Source organism: Spea bombifrons, chromosome 4 (assembly GCF_027358695.1).
Source record: "Spea bombifrons isolate aSpeBom1 chromosome 4, aSpeBom1.2.pri, whole genome shotgun sequence".
Classification (NCBI taxonomy): domain Eukaryota; kingdom Metazoa; phylum Chordata; class Amphibia; order Anura; family Pelobatidae; genus Spea; species Spea bombifrons.
This window is the reverse complement of record NC_071090.1, coordinates 67,294,451-67,311,274: the sequence shown is the minus strand read 5'-3', so window position 1 is coordinate 67,311,274 and position 16,824 is coordinate 67,294,451. Positions and strand designations below refer to the sequence as shown.

General features: G+C 38.1%; 2 protein-coding genes across 4 annotated transcripts; one reads left to right on the top strand and one right to left on the bottom strand.

Annotated features, from left to right (window-relative positions):
* Nucleotides 1–563: 563 nt before the first annotated feature.
* On the bottom strand, nt 564–8,175 carry KIN (Kin17 DNA and RNA binding protein). Its single transcript, XM_053465422.1, has 13 exons — nt 8,025–8,175; nt 6,924–7,018; nt 6,585–6,628; nt 6,386–6,508; nt 4,894–5,075; nt 4,612–4,660; nt 4,431–4,488; nt 3,871–3,988; nt 3,461–3,511; nt 2,564–2,632; nt 2,068–2,167; nt 1,583–1,683; nt 564–841 (listed from the first exon to the last, which is right to left on the bottom strand). The coding sequence occupies exons 1-13, from the start codon at nt 8,136–8,138 to the stop codon at nt 779–781; spliced, it is 1,167 nt and encodes a 388-aa protein (XP_053321397.1). The 5' UTR covers nt 8,139–8,175; the 3' UTR covers nt 564–778.
* A 644-nt stretch (nt 8,176–8,819) lies between these two features.
* On the top strand, nt 8,820–14,829 carry ATP5F1C (ATP synthase F1 subunit gamma). 3 transcript variants are annotated; one of them, XM_053465423.1, is made up of 10 exons: nt 8,820–8,925; nt 10,583–10,617; nt 10,738–10,869; nt 11,302–11,506; nt 12,111–12,254; nt 12,337–12,401; nt 13,307–13,462; nt 13,582–13,678; nt 14,255–14,293; nt 14,709–14,829. In XM_053465423.1, the coding sequence occupies exons 1-9, from the start codon at nt 8,885–8,887 to the stop codon at nt 14,259–14,261; spliced, it is 882 nt and encodes a 293-aa protein (XP_053321398.1). In that variant the 5' UTR covers nt 8,820–8,884; the 3' UTR covers nt 14,262–14,293; nt 14,709–14,829. The 3 variants fall into 3 exon arrangements, with proteins under 3 accessions (XP_053321398.1, XP_053321399.1, XP_053321400.1); XM_053465424.1 differs by lacking the exon at nt 14,255–14,293; XM_053465425.1 differs by lacking the exons at nt 14,255–14,293; nt 14,709–14,829 and having other exon boundaries at nt 13,582–13,682.
* The last annotated feature ends 1,995 nt before the right edge of the window (nt 14,830–16,824 follow it).

Below are 16,824 nucleotides of genomic sequence, written 5' to 3'. Positions count from 1 at the left end.
AAAAGTTCAAATCCCCATAGATGCACAAAATGATTTGATTATAATTTTTGTAATATGCCATTACTTGTCAAATATACAGTATGCTATATATAAAATTGTTTCCATAATAAGCAATAATAATCAGAAAAAAATGGTCCCTTTTGTCCATGTTCATATTTATTCCTATCCAGAGGAACGCACTCCTCACCAATGCAAGGGGCACTCCAGTTGTCACATGAATTTAATGGATATGATCGCTGAGTGGTCCCTTTCAATTTGTGTGGTGTCTCCTTTGCAAATGCAGAATCTCTTAATTTTCGTGGGGCAGATATGCCAGCTCACGCACTGAATGATTACATGATGTTAAAAGAAGTTGTTTCGAGCCACTGACTAGCGGATTCAAGTTGCCAATAAGTTGCCACAGGAACAGTGGGGAGTTGCAGCTCTGCTCCTTATCTTGAAGTATTTTATTTTTAGTTAAATTAAAGCATACGAAAGCGAGTTAAAATACATTAAATTGTTAAGAGGGCTCCCTGGAGTGCCCATTTAACAAAGTAAAATAGGGTAAATGGAAATAAAGAAACTTTTTTAAAAAAGTATTTTTTTTTTATTAGACAATATATCACAACATGGCTGAAATAAAAGATCGGTAAAAAAATCATTGAAAGCTTTAGAAACAAATCAGGAAACAAATTTTCATTACTTCAGCCATCTTAAAACATTTACAATGTGTATTAAAACCCTGACACAGTAGAGTTTGTATGTTTCTAGTAGGAAACTGTCCATTGGACCACCACAATCATGGCACCTTAGAAATGTCTTCATATGGCATGCCTTCTACCTTTCGTCCTTTTAACGGACCCTGGGGAAAAAAAGAAGAAACTGAATAAACTCATAAATTTGGATGCATACATGTTTAAAGTAAAATCTTGAGTGTAATACATACCTGTGTATAACTATAACTTTACATTCAATTTTGTAGGTGTATAATATGCACACATAACTCCAGCTTCACTGGCTATTTCGGCAATCACAAACATACACACATTTACTTATACATGTACACACTCACTCCATGCCACACATATCTACATTTATTACCCTCTCCAAGCTTGCCTATTTTTTTGGCTCAGCAGAAGGCTCATCCCTTGTGGTCCAGCAGTCGGTGAAGTGTCTGTGGTCCTGCTGCCTGGCAGTGCTCAATGATGTCATACACGGGTGCTCAGATGCTGTCATTGGCACTGGGAATGAGGGAGCGTCGATGGAAAGGGCGCTCATCACTATCTGAGACGATGGCTGCCCCTATCCTTTGGCGTCCCCTCGGTCCCAACACAGTCTATGTATGAGCACCAGAATATGACATCACTCCCCAGCGCTTAGACGCATGCAGCGTGAAGAATTGTAACCATTCTACTTTGGTTTTGGTTTTATTTACTCGGGGATAATGCGCACCCCGCTTGAGGTTTACTGAAACAGGGGTAAACTGTGTGCAATATACCCAAAATGTTACATTATTTGGCAGAAATGGTAAGTACACAACCACTATTTAGATCAAAAGTATTTTGTAGACATAAGCCAGAATTCCCTAGAAGTATATACTTACGGAATCTATTACTATTGTAGCGGAAAAGCTCTTCTCATCGATGGAATCCAAGACACCAAAATTGCCCTTATAACCTCCATTTAAAACAAGAAGTCTTTTTCCTGAAAGCAAGGAAAATGCCCTGTTACTGCAAACCAGTTATTTAGCCTGCTGCATCCACTGCGAGTCTGCTCAGCGCTAGAAACTAGCCGCATTTATTATCGAGAAATATAATCATTGTTACTAAGAGACGTGTGCCAGGGTGCTGTTTTTTTCCTTAAAAATACAACTTTGGCTTCTTCTATGGAACCCAGTTACTCTTTTTTTTATGTTTTACATTTAGTGAATCTTTGGTTATCATCTCAGTGCTATTGTGCAAATATCACATGGGCAGAAAGACTCTTTTCATAGTTTTTCTTCTTCTCCTGTGCATCATTATATAAGCTCTATTTCCCTCAATTTTGTCCATGTGAAAACATTAACTAACCAAGGAAAGACAAACTTACCTGGTGCAGGAATAACAGTTTCCACGTGGGTCTGATCCAATTTAAGTCTATCCCCTGAATCAATAAGTTTTACAATGGCTGTATATTTGTTAATCACCTCCTAGAAAGAAATGGGGGGGAAAAAAACAACTAATATTTTAGTAGGCCTGTAAATCCTGAAGATGCACAAAAATAACCCTTCTGCTGTCACTCACCTACCTAAAGTCAAACCCACACTCAAGTATCATTAACCTCATCAACAGATGCAGCGAAAGCCTTTAAAAGCATACATAGGCATCTGGCTCTCCGTAGACCTCCCAAAACTGGACCCGTATAACTTCCCACCCGCTGATTCTAAGCCGCAGGAGGACCTTTACTCGCTGCCGCATACTCACGCACATTCCAAATCTAGTAGAGCAAAAGAAAGGAATAAAAGAAAATCCCATGGATAGGGAAGTATAACATTTAGGGAATGCTATGGACTTGATATGTTTAGATGAGCAGTCACATCTCATACCTGAACTATAGCTTTTTTCTTGTGATATTTATCTCCCAGCCTCTTTGTTACAATTTTTACCACGATTTCCTAAAAAAAAAAAAAAAAAAATTAAGTAATTTTAAGTATTTATAATATTGTACTAATAAGATCCGTGAGACAACTAGTTTTTTACTGTGTGTATAATTATACACACACATATTATATATATATATATATATATATATATATATATATATATATATATATATATATATACATACATACATAAATATATATATATACATACATAAAAGTTATATACACACACAAACAGGGTCTATCTGATCTTGTGCTGGATGAAAATGGCCTGACTTCAGAAAATCTCTTTGTGTATTTTACCGCCCCCTTTAGAAATATTCAACTTAGTTCCGAGTAGGCACTGGGAAAGTTTTTCTGCTTCACTAAGCTCGTTAGACTACAAAAAGGTATCTCAACTGATGTCCTTCTTCAAAACAGGAGCACTTGCAGGAACAATAGCAGAAGCACTAGTAGAATCATACTAATAGAATATCAGCTGTTAATCATTAAGAGACAAATACAACTCACGTGTCTGCTAGGACATTACCCTTTGAATGAAATATATAGTGTCACAGCAGTTTTGAAAATGTATGGTGTGTGTGTGTGTGTGTGAGAAGAGGATATTCCTATAAATGACAATTTAACATACATTCTTACAAAGAGAAAAAGAAATGATTTGTCGGAATGTTAAATAATGTACTCCTGGATAATAAATACCCACCGGTTACATTATTTTACACATTTTTAATAAACGATAAAATTGGTGATTGATAGCGGGCTGAGACTTTTGGACCCTAATTATATGACTTCATAACTGGAATGATAATCATATTACCCATAAATAATGCGTTTACTTACTGGTTGTAGCCAATTATCCGTTCGTTCAGTTTTTTTCTTTTTTTCTTCCATCTATGAACACACAAATTACGGTCAATTTATGAAATGATTTTATGAGGTTAAAAGACACATCCACAGTTTAATGCAATAACTTTATACTCTGTCTATCAGCTGTTCTAAACCCATTCATATAACATTTATAGACGCAAATCGATTTGCTCAATATCAGTGTTGACTGTCCTTTATAAATAAATTGGAGTTCTGTGGCTGTGTCAAAGTAGCTGGTCAAATTTTAAGAACAACGATGACCATTATATTCCTCGCTCCGTATACACAATTACATGAGCATTCGCTGTTGCTCAGGATTAGTTTGGTGTTATATAAGTGACACAATGATAAAGTTACAAGATGAGACATTTATAGCTCCCCACCTCCATGATTTCATCCAAGGCGCATTTCTTCTTCTTCTCGGAGCCCTGGCTTTGGGAAGTGTCTTTCCGTTTCACAGATGCTGTTGCAGCAGACTTCAGCGCATTGGCCACAAGAGAGCTGGGGGGGAAGCCAGATGCCAACAATTTATAAGATGTACTACCATGCTTTCTGAGAAATATGGAATATAGAATTCACACTAAAACGTCCGGTTTACATTTCTAAATCAGAATTTCTTGTCGCTCGGAGTAGTCGACCGTCTATTTTTTTTTTTTTTATGTAGTTTGTAACGCAAGATTGTTAGCTTTTGCATCCGTCCTCTTTACAGAGGAACCTCTGACACAACACCGGCATCTCTCTTTGTGAAGCAGACAGCATATAGCCAGGTGGCAGTACTGCATAAAATAATCGTATTGTAAGACATTGACCCAAAGTAACACTAGCGGGTAGCTGCAGGGTTATACGCAACTAGAAACACAGATATAAACGAATAGATAAATATATCACATTTATAAATGCATTCAATGATCCGCTGGTTATGATCCATGAAAGAAGACCTCACCTTGACTTAGAAGTTGATGTGCCAGAAGTACTCGCTCCTATGTTCAAATTAAAGGCAACTAGAAAATAAATGAAAAAGTAGTGTCAGTATTGACGCAAGCAGAATTCTAACATAAGATGATTTTGAAGAGTACAATGATAAATAATGTATCTTATGGTAAATCAAGACAATAAATAAATACCTTTCTCTTCTTCGCTTTCTCTAGTCAATTCTGTATAGACAGGGGCTTCCTAAAAATTGTAAACAGAGTACACGATTACAAAAATCCCATATGAACACCGTGTTTAATCTTACTTGAAGCACAATATGTGGGTCCTTGCTAACGCTAAGTGCAGGAGCTCCCACTCACTATTGGAGCGAATACCACAGTTTTGTAGTTAAGGTTATCCATGGACAGACTTCTGTTTAAGAACATCACAGAACTTTGGGGGTTTAACAATAAGGGCATTATTAATGTCCAAACCTGTTCTGTCTCTTTCATGCCTCTTTTAACTTGCTCCTCTATAAACTTTGCAGTCTTCTCCTCGTCGTCCAGATCTTGCTTCTTCTTTTTCTCCAGCTCCTGTTGCCTGCGGATTGTTTCCGGGTCTCTGTCAATGTACTGGATATACCAGCCTTTTGGTGTCTCATCCACTTTACAGAAACCTAATGAATCAAAATGATCAAAAAAAGGTCAAATAATTAAGACCTCAATGCACTCCATTTTAGGAGTGCATTGAGGAAGATCGGCAAACCTCAAGCATTTCTAGGCTACAACCCAGATGTTTAATAATTAAATTAACATATATTTCAATTCGGAATATGGAAGAGTTTTCATCTTTAATATATATATATATATATATATATATATATATATATATATATATATATATATATATATATATATATATATATATCAAATCTAAATTAAGGCACAATGATAATCTGAGATCATTAGAAACCCTATAAATATCGTGAGAAACGGTATACGGTCTCACTATGTTTGTAGCATTCATGAAGGGAAGGTGGGAAGATATTTTTGACACGTTTAGCATATTTAAACAAGAACAATATCTATGTTGACAACGGCAAAACAACAAAGCTAACATCATATATAATTCAGTAACATAATGGGACTTTGGAATAAGCCAAGAAACAGAACCTTATGGCTGCAAACACCAAAAATAAAAAAAAATAAAAACAAATATATATATATATATATATATAGTGTGAAAAGGCATTTGTAGATTTGTTTCATATTAAAGAGATTATAGATTAAACTCTATACCTGTAGATGGACACTGATATGAAGAAGGAGATAACTAAGCTCATTTTTATCACCACCAGAAGGGGGCAGATAGAAGCAAGAAGTTACACAGCTTGTGTTTGGATCCTGTACGACTCACACATACATTCGAAATGCATCTGGGATCTTTGGCTTGTTGTTAGTTAAGAGACATTGTTCAATAAGAAAGATACTTTGCATCAAGCGTTACTCCTTATTATGTTTAAACCGGGAACCTGCCAAGGATTTCCGTTCATTACTTTTTTGTGGACATTTAAGAAAAAAGAGACTTATTTAAAATATTTAGTTGGAAGAAACGTCTTATAATGAAAAATAAAGATTGAATTTAATTGGTTTGCTGAGATCAAGATTATGTCAATCGTTCTGTGAAACCCCTTGCATAATTGGTTCCGATGATCAGAGACATTACATGTACATAATAAAAAGGGTGAGATTGGGCTTTAACTATGAAGACCACATAACGATGAATTAGAGTGTGGTTATGGTGTAAACATGCATGATGAAGCATGTTGAGGTATATACGGAGGTACGATCGGCTATCCTGTAATAATCGAGATAACGTAGGAAACCAGCGACGGGTCTGCTAAATCTTCAAGCCAACTGATGACACAGGGAAAATCAATTTCAACAGTAACTGCCTGACGGGGAAAATATATGGATTTCCACCAACCTTCTCTGCCCAGCCATTTTGTGAAGTCCGTCAACGTCTCCCATTGAGTAGAGTTCATGTGTACATGCTCTCGGTGACTGATGTATTCATTGTAGACAATATTATTGTGAACCCTTTTGGTACCTGAAAGAAAAGCAAGAAATGTAACTCGCCAAGTCATTGAACACATCGAGGACCAAATAGAAAGAAATCTACTCACCGAATCGTCTTCTAAGCAGTTCGAGAAATTCTGTACGAAACTCGCTGTTAAAATAAAAATAAAAAAAAGTAATGAGAAAATAACGTTTTCAGAAGAAAACACATCCCTAAATATTTTGTGGTAGTGGTATAAAGTTGTTTTTCTAGCAGTAACTGTTTTAGTAAAGAACGGAGAAGAATTATCATGAGAGGAGCCTTGGAATGAATAAACTTAATATTTTAAAACATGACAGTCTATTGATAGATATTGTTCTAAAAAGGCAATCAGTGGATTTGTTTCAGTATCCCACCCTTAACTGTTAAAAGAAAAGAAAAAAAATAAATCAAACAAATTGCTTACTCGGAAAAATAATCCATAAATTGCTGGGGATTTTCAGAAGCAAGCAGCAGCTGTCTCTGATGGGACTCTGACATACAGTGACACTTGAAGCCATTCTTAAAAAGAAGAGAAGATGGAAAACTCATTAACAATCGTCATCATAATAACAACGGAGTTAATCGTGGAAACCTCAGCACCCTGGAAGCGCATCACCGATGTTTACCGTCAAATTCTGGAATGCATTCACATATTCAACAATAAAAACATCTGATGTATTAGCAATGCAATCATTTAACAATTGAGCAAGAGCCATGTATAATGCATTATTTAACGTGTGACGAGACTTTGGGGAAATCTCACAAATTTAACTATACATTATACAGGGCCAGCTAAAGTCATCATGTAAAGTGAAGGGGGTCTATTTACTAACTAGAGAGATGTGGTTTCAGCTCCTTGACTCTGCATAATACATAATAAAAAGTGAGATTTCTTCAGTCTCCACACCTATTTAACTATGCACCATACAGGGCCAGTTCGGCCCTTCTAACTGGAGAAATCTACCAGTGTTGGCCCTTCATAATAAAAAGTGAAGCGAGAGAGTTCCTTTAGTAAATAGACCCCAATATATACGCAAAGGCACAACGCTTTAACATATGCTTTACTATATGGCTCTTTGGCTGTAAATGGGTGTAACAGTGTCATTCTGATTACATTTCCAATAAATAGAACATGCAGCCCATGTTTGTGTGATTCCCTCTCTTGCGTGTGAACCCTGTATGATCTGCAAACAAGAGACTTGTGTGCAATCTGACAGGTATTTTTCGGGATACTCCGTGCTAGTGTCACGTTAAATCCGGTAAACCAAATCCCGGATGCTCTCACCTACTATGTTTCCCACTTGATCAGATGCCTAAACTAGCCGACGCGCCATCGGTCTATATCAGCAGAGATTTCCCAGCACAGCAGTGCCTGTATTATTTCCACTGCCACTCGGCGCCAGAGAACTTGCCTCTGCTCCCATTGTTAGTAATCGTTCCGTATAGCGCCATCATATTCAGTAGCGCTGTACAAGGGGTAGACCGAACATAACAAGTCGTATATATGTAACGTGTGACCCCTCACCTCGTCCCGGCACTGCTTCTGACACATCTGACAGTACCATCGCAACTTCTGGAGCCCTTTGGACTTGATACGATTAGCGATCGCCTTGGGAGTGAGAAAATCCGCCTTCCCCATGATGAACACCCCACAGCTCCTCACCGGCCCTCAGTCGCAGGAAGCGGCACGCGACGCGTGACCTCACGACGCATTCTACGCCGTCATTGTAGAGTTATATACGCAAGAGACACATCTACCCCGTCACACCCGTGACCCTGTTTTGGGAGACAACTGCATTCATGTCTGTAAACCATATCGGCAATCTCAGTTAGTGGTATTGTCTCTAGTGCTTATAACTCAGAACTTGCCCTTAATAGGTTTACTCTGTTATGAAACTAACCTTGCAGTATTAAGCAAAGGCTTTTAATGAATTTGCCTCGTTCATAGAAGATGCGTTTTGCATCTTGTAGTTCTGCAGAATACGGTGAAATATGCTCGCTCCAGTAATAAACCCTTTCGACGCCTCTCAGTTTCCCTAACAGGCAGCTATAATTCAGTATAAAGAGACGATTTATAATGCGCGTACTACATAGAGGCACCGAGTCTATGTTATTTTTCCAGTGTAAATGTTACTTATAAATTTCCGTGAATCATGTAGCAAATCCATAGTCAGTATTTTTGAAAGGTCCCCCTTTACGCATTAACTACGGTAGTAAAAATCAGTACAAAAAAAGTTCACTGCGGGCTTTCGCCCGTGTGGAATATGGCGGCGGTGCGCAGGATGTGAGTGGCCGTCACATCGCGAAGACTCCGCCTCTTTCCTTCTTTTTGGACGACTTTTCTGCGCCTGCGTGCCGTGCTGTCTGACCTTGCCTGCAGTCACCATGTTGTCCCGCAGCACTGTCCTCATCTTCCAGCCACAATGGTGAGATTAAGGGTAACATGATTATAGGGTTTAGAAGAGTTGCTTGGGGGGGAAGAAAGTAGGACATGGCGCTCTGTGACATGCAGTGGGTTTGGTAGGGGCTTTCTTGGTCGTGTCAGCCGGTGTGTAGGCCGCAGCCGGTATCTACAGAAGGGGTGACCGGAAGAAAGAAAGACTAGCGGGCACGGAGCCGGTCGAGTGGGCCTTATTAAGTCTAGGGCTGTGTATGGGCTTTCTTCATCTTGAGGACCTGGAGGTCCAGCACCGCTGTCTGTTTGAATGAAGGCAGGTGTTAGGTTGAACTTGACGTATGCCTTTGGCTGGCCTTCCTTGTCTGACAGCTGAGTGGAGACTCTAATGGTTAAAAAAAAAAATACCACAAATGCTGTATTAGAATTGTATATTCTTTACCGGGGACTATTCGACCTAAATGGCCTTGAATCATGGTGAAATGTTATTTAAAGGATCACATGCCTTGCTTTGATCTGACATTTGCAAAGAATATAGCTAATTTGCCATTTCTTTATTAAAGCTGCCAGATTTGAGTATATCGCAACTGGTGTCCTCTCACACTCACTCACTATCTCACCCACTCACTCACACTCCTTTATATGCAATGCTGATGAGTATATATTCTCATTACTTGACCTGATTGTGCTGTTTCTGTGTGTCTTTTAACCTTAAAAATCTATTTTATTCCCATTGAAATCTGTCTTGGTGTATTTCAGCCCTCATCCAGGCAGTCAGGGGCATTGGGGTCACCTTATGCACCATTTAGGGTGATCTAACCATAAACACTAAGTACTCTGTTACATTACCGTTTAAATAAGTGTTTATTTTTTTTTTTCGTTTTAAACCTAACTGTTGTGATGTGTTTTTTTTAGATGACATACATGTATACTAGTGATTAGCTGTGAATATAAAATGACTACTGTTTCAAATGACCCTTGTATATCTCACCTCAAGTGTCATTGACACCGATGAGCACTGCTCTAAAGTGTTATATATTTCTAAGTACATGTGAAGTTCTACAAAGTTAGAGGACAATCCAGCCTGATGACCTCTCTGGGTTTTTCATGACTTTGCTTGGGCAGAAATTGGACTTTTATATTACGTGCCATTCTCCATCTATTACTACTAGCTGTATATTATATACACATACTTTACCGGCAGCTGCAAACTTTATCTGACTTTATCCCCCATCATTTTAATAATGATTGCAGATATATATATATTTATACACACACATTCATTCTGTATTGTGTGTGTGTGTCTTCACCTGTGTAATAGTGAAATATGAAATTCAAATATTAAGGTGTCTATTGAAAGCAATTTGTACAAGGGCTATACTTTATCTCTGCAAGCACGATAATGTTCCTCCTATTCACGTTATGAAAGCTTCATACTAAGTTTATTGTGGGATCTGGCCAGAGATTGTAGAGCTTTCTACCAAAATATATTTTTTTCAATGGATGCCTGATTAATTTAGTCGCAAGGAAAACTTAAAAAAACAACCTCAAACATGAATCAGTTTGACACCTAACCACCTGTGCACTCTTTATACCTAAATGGTAAATGCCGTTTATAGTCTTATTCAAGGACGCTTGCCTTTGTGATCTTTGTGACTTTACAAGATATTTCTCGTCTTCGTCTGCAGGGGCCAGGTCAGAAATATGGCTACTCTAAAAGACAGTAAGTACTGTTTATCGATTGCTCTCTTCATGATGTATGTTCCTAACGTATGTGTATGTATATATAATATATATATATATATCTCATGTTAATTTCGTTGTTTTATCCTTAATTTGTTAGTTACGAGACGCTTAAAGTCCATCAAGAATATCCAAAAGATTACAAAGTCCATGAAGATGGTGGCTGCAGCAAAGTACGCTAAAGCTGACAGGGAGTTGAAACCAGCTCGAGTATATGGAACAGGATCTCTGGGTAATTTTCTGTAGTTATTGGTGGCATGGCATAATGTATTATCTGCAGTTTAGATGCCTTCTTTTTAAGACAAAGCATCGGGTTTTTGAGGGCACAAGCAGAATGTTTTTTCCACCTGCAAATTCTGAAACTGTATGTTATATCTCGTGGTATAACCCAGCTGTTTAATGATGTTATATGATTCAAGGAGTAGTACTATTTCTATAAATTGTTTGTTTATAGCACCTTTTTCCATTTGGGCAAACTAACATTTTTTTTACACAACCTAATAAGCAGTACTATCGATCCAGGTTCTAATGAGAGATCTGGTTATAGATACATGATTAGTAAATAGAGAGAATAGTGTAATCTGAAACATACTTTTTGTTTATTTGAGGACACTTGACCACTATGCGATATAGTAACAGATCCATATTACTTTTATTTTCATAGCCCTGTATGAGAAAGCTGAAATTAAGGCTCCTGAAGACAAGAAGAAGCACCTCCTCATTGGTATTTCCTCTGATAGAGGTCTCTGCGGTGCTATTCATTCCTCTGTTGCAAAATCCATCAAAAATGAAATTGCCAACCTCGCTGAAACTGGGAAGGAAGTCATGGTGGTTGGAGTTGGGGACAAGTTGAGGGGTCTTCTTCATAGGTAAGCCTCAGCCAAAAAGTCTAAAAATTGCAGTCTCCGGTATATTCACAAAATACTATTGTTGAAGATCTCCTATTCCCGCACAAGAGGTCAGGCTGTCTCATACAAGAGCCCCACAAGTGAATCTCTATCCATATACCACTGGAAATAGTGTAAAAAAAAATATATATATATATAAAAATGTCCTCCAATGTTCTGTACCCCTATCCCTAGAAGTTGAAAATTAAAAAAGAAACAAAAGGCAATGCAATAACAAGTACTATGTAACCCATTCATCTAGCCCCATTAGGGCATAAAAAACCTTTGTATTGTTGTGATCAGGCAACGTTGGAAAAGAGGAATCTTGGCTGAACAAACATATGGTCTGCTGTGCTTCACCCCTTGACTATTTGTACCTATCTCTGCGTACCAGCTGTCTCATTAAGATTAAAGGGGCAGATAGCAGCCTTGTGTCTTACTGGGCACTTTGTACCTTTTTTAATGAAAAATGAATTAACAAAAATGTTAAAGCAGTTTTGTCTCAAATGTGTCCGTTTTTTCGAAATGTCTGCTTGTTCTTTTAATGTTTTGTCATCTATTTTTTTTTTTCTTTCCCCATTTTCAGGACCCATGGACAACATCTGCTTCTAACCTTTAAGGATGTTGGCAGGAAACCACCTACTTTTGGTGATGCTGCTTTAATTGCATCTCAGCTGCTGAATTCTGGCTATGAATTTGACCAAGGAGCGGTTGTGTTCAATCGCTTCAGGTAAAAAATGACTTTCTTTCTTTCTAATGTTTACTATTACTCTTGTTGAACCTAAAGTAATCATTTTTTGTTGTGTTCTTAGGTCTGTCATCTCCTACAGGACCGAGGATAAGCCAATTTTCTCTCTTGATACTGTTGCGAACTCTGGTAAATATTGGTTATTCCCAAATAGACCCTGTTTTGTGAGTAACGAGTAGCCTAAATGGTACAGTCACTAATGTAATGTCTTTCTGATTTTCACCAATTTTACTACTTTGCACTACGATTTCTCAACCCATTCCTGCAATGCATGTCAGGTTATTAACAGTATAATGCCCTTGACAGCCCGTCCGAAGAAAGACATATTAGAGTAATTTTGGTAAAAGCCACTTACCTGACTTAGAAGCTGCACCTTGGAGAAGCCACTCTTGGCAGGGAGGGCACTCCCTTTGTTCCCGTCAACTACACTGTGGGCTCAACAACTGATTTCAGAGTACATCACGTGCATGGAGATGTTTGACCAAACACTTCTGCACTGGAAATGGCTTTTGAAAATGGACATGAGAAAATGTGAACGGGCCACAAGCTACTATATGCATTAAAGTGGATTTGTTCTGTTGTGAAGTTCAATTGGGGATAGACCTTGGTGGCCAATTTACAGTTGAGTCATGCAGAGGCAAATACACAAATCTAGGGATTGAGGGGTCAAAGGCAGTATAAAATGCTTGGAGATATTAATTCAGAGAAAGTAGCTAAACCTTTGTAAACTGGTAGGTGGTCCATGTTAAAATACCCAGACAGAATTTGTTTGTCTCGGTCCAATCTAGATAAACATTATAATCTGAAATAAAAGAAAAACATCAAGTAACAATGCAGCAGAAACAAGGCGGCAAGCTGTTCTAGTAACGTCACTATGCTGGAAAGTTTGCATTGTGCAGCTATTTCTGGAAGCTTTGGAACGTCTCTTCTGTGTTCCTGATTGAATACATTTAACCCTGTTCATTATAAACTTTTTGGTAATTGAGAGTAATGAGCCAAAGTTTTCTCTGATATTTATTTATTTTTTTCTGTAGAAAATATTGGTATCTATGATGATATTGATGCTGATGTGCTGAGAAACTATCAGGAATTTACTCTGGCTAATGTCATCTATTACACACTGAAAGAGTCCGCCACGAGCGAGCAGAGCGCCAGGATGACTGCCATGGACAATGCAAGCAAAAATGCCTGTAAGATCCCTTTTTCCCTCCTGGAGGTGGTGATTGTTGAGTAATATGGTTCGGGGTACTAATGTTCCAGATTAGGGGTGCTACATGAACGCACCACTAACCTGTATTTTTCTTTACAGCTGAGATCATTGATAAGCTGACATTGACTTTCAATCGCACCCGTCAAGCTGTCATCACCAAGGAACTCATTGAGATCATCTCTGGTGCTGCTGCTCTGTGAGTAGAAACGTTATTCCCATTATGAGACCATGTGCAGGAATTTTCATGTTTACAATATCATGTAACAAGGACTGCTGATGGTAGCCAAAGTATTTAAACAGATTTCAAGGGAAAACTGTGGGCTTGCTTACAAAATGCATGCAATTTTATCCTATATAAAAATTATATATAATGGTATCTAAAAAGGCCAGTAGAACATATGCTGCATGCAAATAGCTCGCCATGTTCTAATTTGAAACTTGTAACAGGGTTCGCTGTAGGTGCTCGGGGTGTAATGTTTTACTTTATGATGTGCTTGCAGTGCAGAAATGGTAACCATGTGCATGGATTTGCAGTTAATTTAAAAGAGTATATCTATAGCCGACTGCATGGAGATATGGGCTCTATGTTTAATTATGTCTGTATGTAAATATTTTGTGCCACGTAAACAATGATACATTTGTCTTGTAGTTTTGCTACGGAGTGTTAGTTTTACTTGTACGTTCGTAACATAGCCTGAGGTATGCTGTGTGAATTAAGTTGCATGATGTGTGATTTTTAACTTGCTTGCTCTTTTTCTAACACTTCCACCAGGGGATGAAAATAGTGCTGGAGTTAATCCATTGTCATGAGGTAAAACCACTTGTTTATAAGAATCGGTGATAGCTAAGATAGTGATATCTCTCTAAATAATCACAAGAATATGTAGTTGTGACTGTTTAGCATATTATGGCTTTATAAGTTATATAATAGTTATATAATTAAACTGACCAATGAAATAATTGTAACTCTTGAACTTGTAAATGTTTGCATTTAGAACAATAGATTCTAATCCATGAGGTTTCTTATTGTCCTAATGTGACGTGATTTGAGTCTTGAGCACACGCGGTCCACTTAAAGTAATAGCTTGGCGTTTATTACCAATTTGCAACCTACATTTTGAGATAAACATGTGAATCGGGAGTTGCTTAACTTATGTAGCTGGAGCTAACCAGAGAAAATTGCTAAGATCTTAATGATATATTTTTTTTTTTGTTTTACTTTTTAGATAATGTATGAACCTTCTGGCGTGACAATGTGTGCTTTTACATGCCTCAGAATATGATGGTTCAGTCTACGAAGAAAACAATATTTGTAAATTCTATTACAATTAAACATCTTACATGGAATCCATGTGTTCTGTTTGAGTCTGTGTTCTGCATGTCGGTGGAATTCCCTCTGAATGGTAGGCAGGAGGGGGCTGGTGATGAAAACCAGTCCGCAGCCTATAGGCGATATGCGTGCAGCCGCACAGCACACTCATACACGTTTGCTTTGTGTATCCAGAAGCCCAGGTGCACATCGAAGAATTTATATAAACTGCGTGAACTGTGATGAAGGTATTGGGCACTGCCCCTGGTGTGCCTGTTGGACAGGGTAATTCTGAATCTGGGTTATGACCTCTTGATGCCAACAAGCCTCTGAAAAAGAGGATTTTCTGTGGTCATAGCTTGGATGTATGAAAACATGCTCTCAATTTAACAACGGTTGTGTGGTCAAGCAAAACGCTAACACTACAAATTCCTGGTACTTGGGAACAGTTGTTGAAGTAAAAATGGGTACTGAGTATAGACCCCTGGGTATAAATCACAGTGGAATAAATGTGAAATTTCTCAAATTGGAATCTAAGAAAAGTAAGAATTTACTTGTGTGCCACGCAGTGCAACATTTGCTAGGACACTTAACTTTTCATACTGTAGTAGTAAAGATTCTTATTTCCTGACAGCATTCCTTAAAAACAAAGAAACCGAACAAATTACGATAAATGCAAATTTTAGACTGTTTAAATTGTTATAAAAATACAAATGCAGGGGACTGTTCTAAATGGAGATCTTAGATGATCTTCAGCTTGACCCAAAGGAAGGTATATTCCTTCCTTGTCTCTGCCTTTTATACGATACAAAGGAATTGAACGTTCCCATTTGTATTACGGTAGATCAATGGCAACTTTCTTATACCAAATTTTGCCCTTGTGTTAACCAAATATGATTTCACGCCAAGCCAACACCACCCATGTGCTTATTGTAATCTGCAATGCACTTTGGTTTAGTGACATTTTCCCCCAATGCATGTTGTACTGGGGACAATGTACACGGCTGCTTTTGAATGACGTCTCACATAAAGATTTTCAAAGAAAGGGATGCTTATGTAATTGTTGTCCAGGTACATATGATATGAATAAATAAGAAGGGATACGATGAGGTCCCAGACAATTTTACCACTGGTTTCTGAAAAGTGAACCCTGTCTTGCTTTCACAAACCCTGTAAAGCTTGACCCTGTACCTTGCCCTCTTGGAAGTTATATATTTTTATATAGGTTTGTTTTTTATTCTCCAAAATTAATTTAATCTTATTTGTTAGTTGCTAATACACTTCACAGTTAGGGTACAAACGCTGAGAGCATGCTTCCTAATTTCCCCTTAGGTGTGAGACCAACAATGTAGCTTAAGGCCCAGCAATGGCATGGAACGTATTCGTAACCATAAAAATGGTGAGCTACCTCTGTACCTGCAGTTTTACGAACGTGACTATTTAAAAAAAAAAAAACATTAAGGTTTTATTCACAAGGGCCAGGGGTCCCAGGAAAACATCTTAAGATTTTCTGCAAGTTTTCTTGGGTCTGTCTGCGAAGGTTAACGTATACATTTAACACTGGATAGGGGTTTAAAGAGCACACGAACCCCCATTGAAAAAAAAAATCCGATGTAGCCCAACAGCTAATATACAATGCACAATTAACATATTAATGCTTACTGTGGGAACTGCTATTATGTAACTATTTGTTACTGTATGTGGCACCTTTTGTGGTTTTTAAGTCCTGATTTACATGTTGGCACCCAGGGTGGTCTCCACATGTTTGTGGTGTGAAGGAGAGGACACATTCACTTGCGTGAAAGCCAATTGCACATTAAAACCACCTGGATTTTCAGTTGAGCCTCCACTTTTTACACTATTTGCTACGGCCTATGGCTCGTGGTAAGAAAGGAAAAAAACATATAACACCAGCCATGGGCTGGGGCTATAATGGCACTTTCTTGAATCCGCTCCCAAGTTTGAATCACGTGTGGTACACTTTTTCACATCTGGATAGCCACAGGAGCCGGATCAGCAGACTCAGCCTTTTG

What these genes read in the sequence shown, in the direction of transcription:
- KIN (XM_053465422.1), bottom strand. Translation starts at nt 8,138, where the DNA reads ATGGGGAAGGCGGATTTTCTCACTCCCAAGGCGATCGCTAATCGTATC. An exon ending in TTTATGGATTATTTTTCCGA is followed by an intron (nt 6,629 to 6,923) that starts GTAAGCAATTTG and finishes TTATTTTAACAG; the next exon opens with CGAGTTTCGTACAGAATTTC. An exon ending in AAAATGGCTGGGCAGAGAAG is followed by an intron (nt 5,076 to 6,385) that starts GTTGGTGGAAAT and finishes TTGATTCATTAG; the next exon opens with GTTTCTGTAAAGTGGATGAG.
- ATP5F1C (XM_053465423.1), top strand. Translation starts at nt 8,885, where the DNA reads ATGTTGTCCCGCAGCACTGTCCTCATCTTCCAGCCACAATG. An exon ending in TTGAGGGGTCTTCTTCATAG is followed by an intron (nt 11,507 to 12,110) that starts GTAAGCCTCAGC and finishes CCCCATTTTCAG; the next exon opens with GACCCATGGACAACATCTGC. An exon ending in GTTGTGTTCAATCGCTTCAG is followed by an intron (nt 12,255 to 12,336) that starts GTAAAAAATGAC and finishes TTGTGTTCTTAG; the next exon opens with GTCTGTCATCTCCTACAGGA.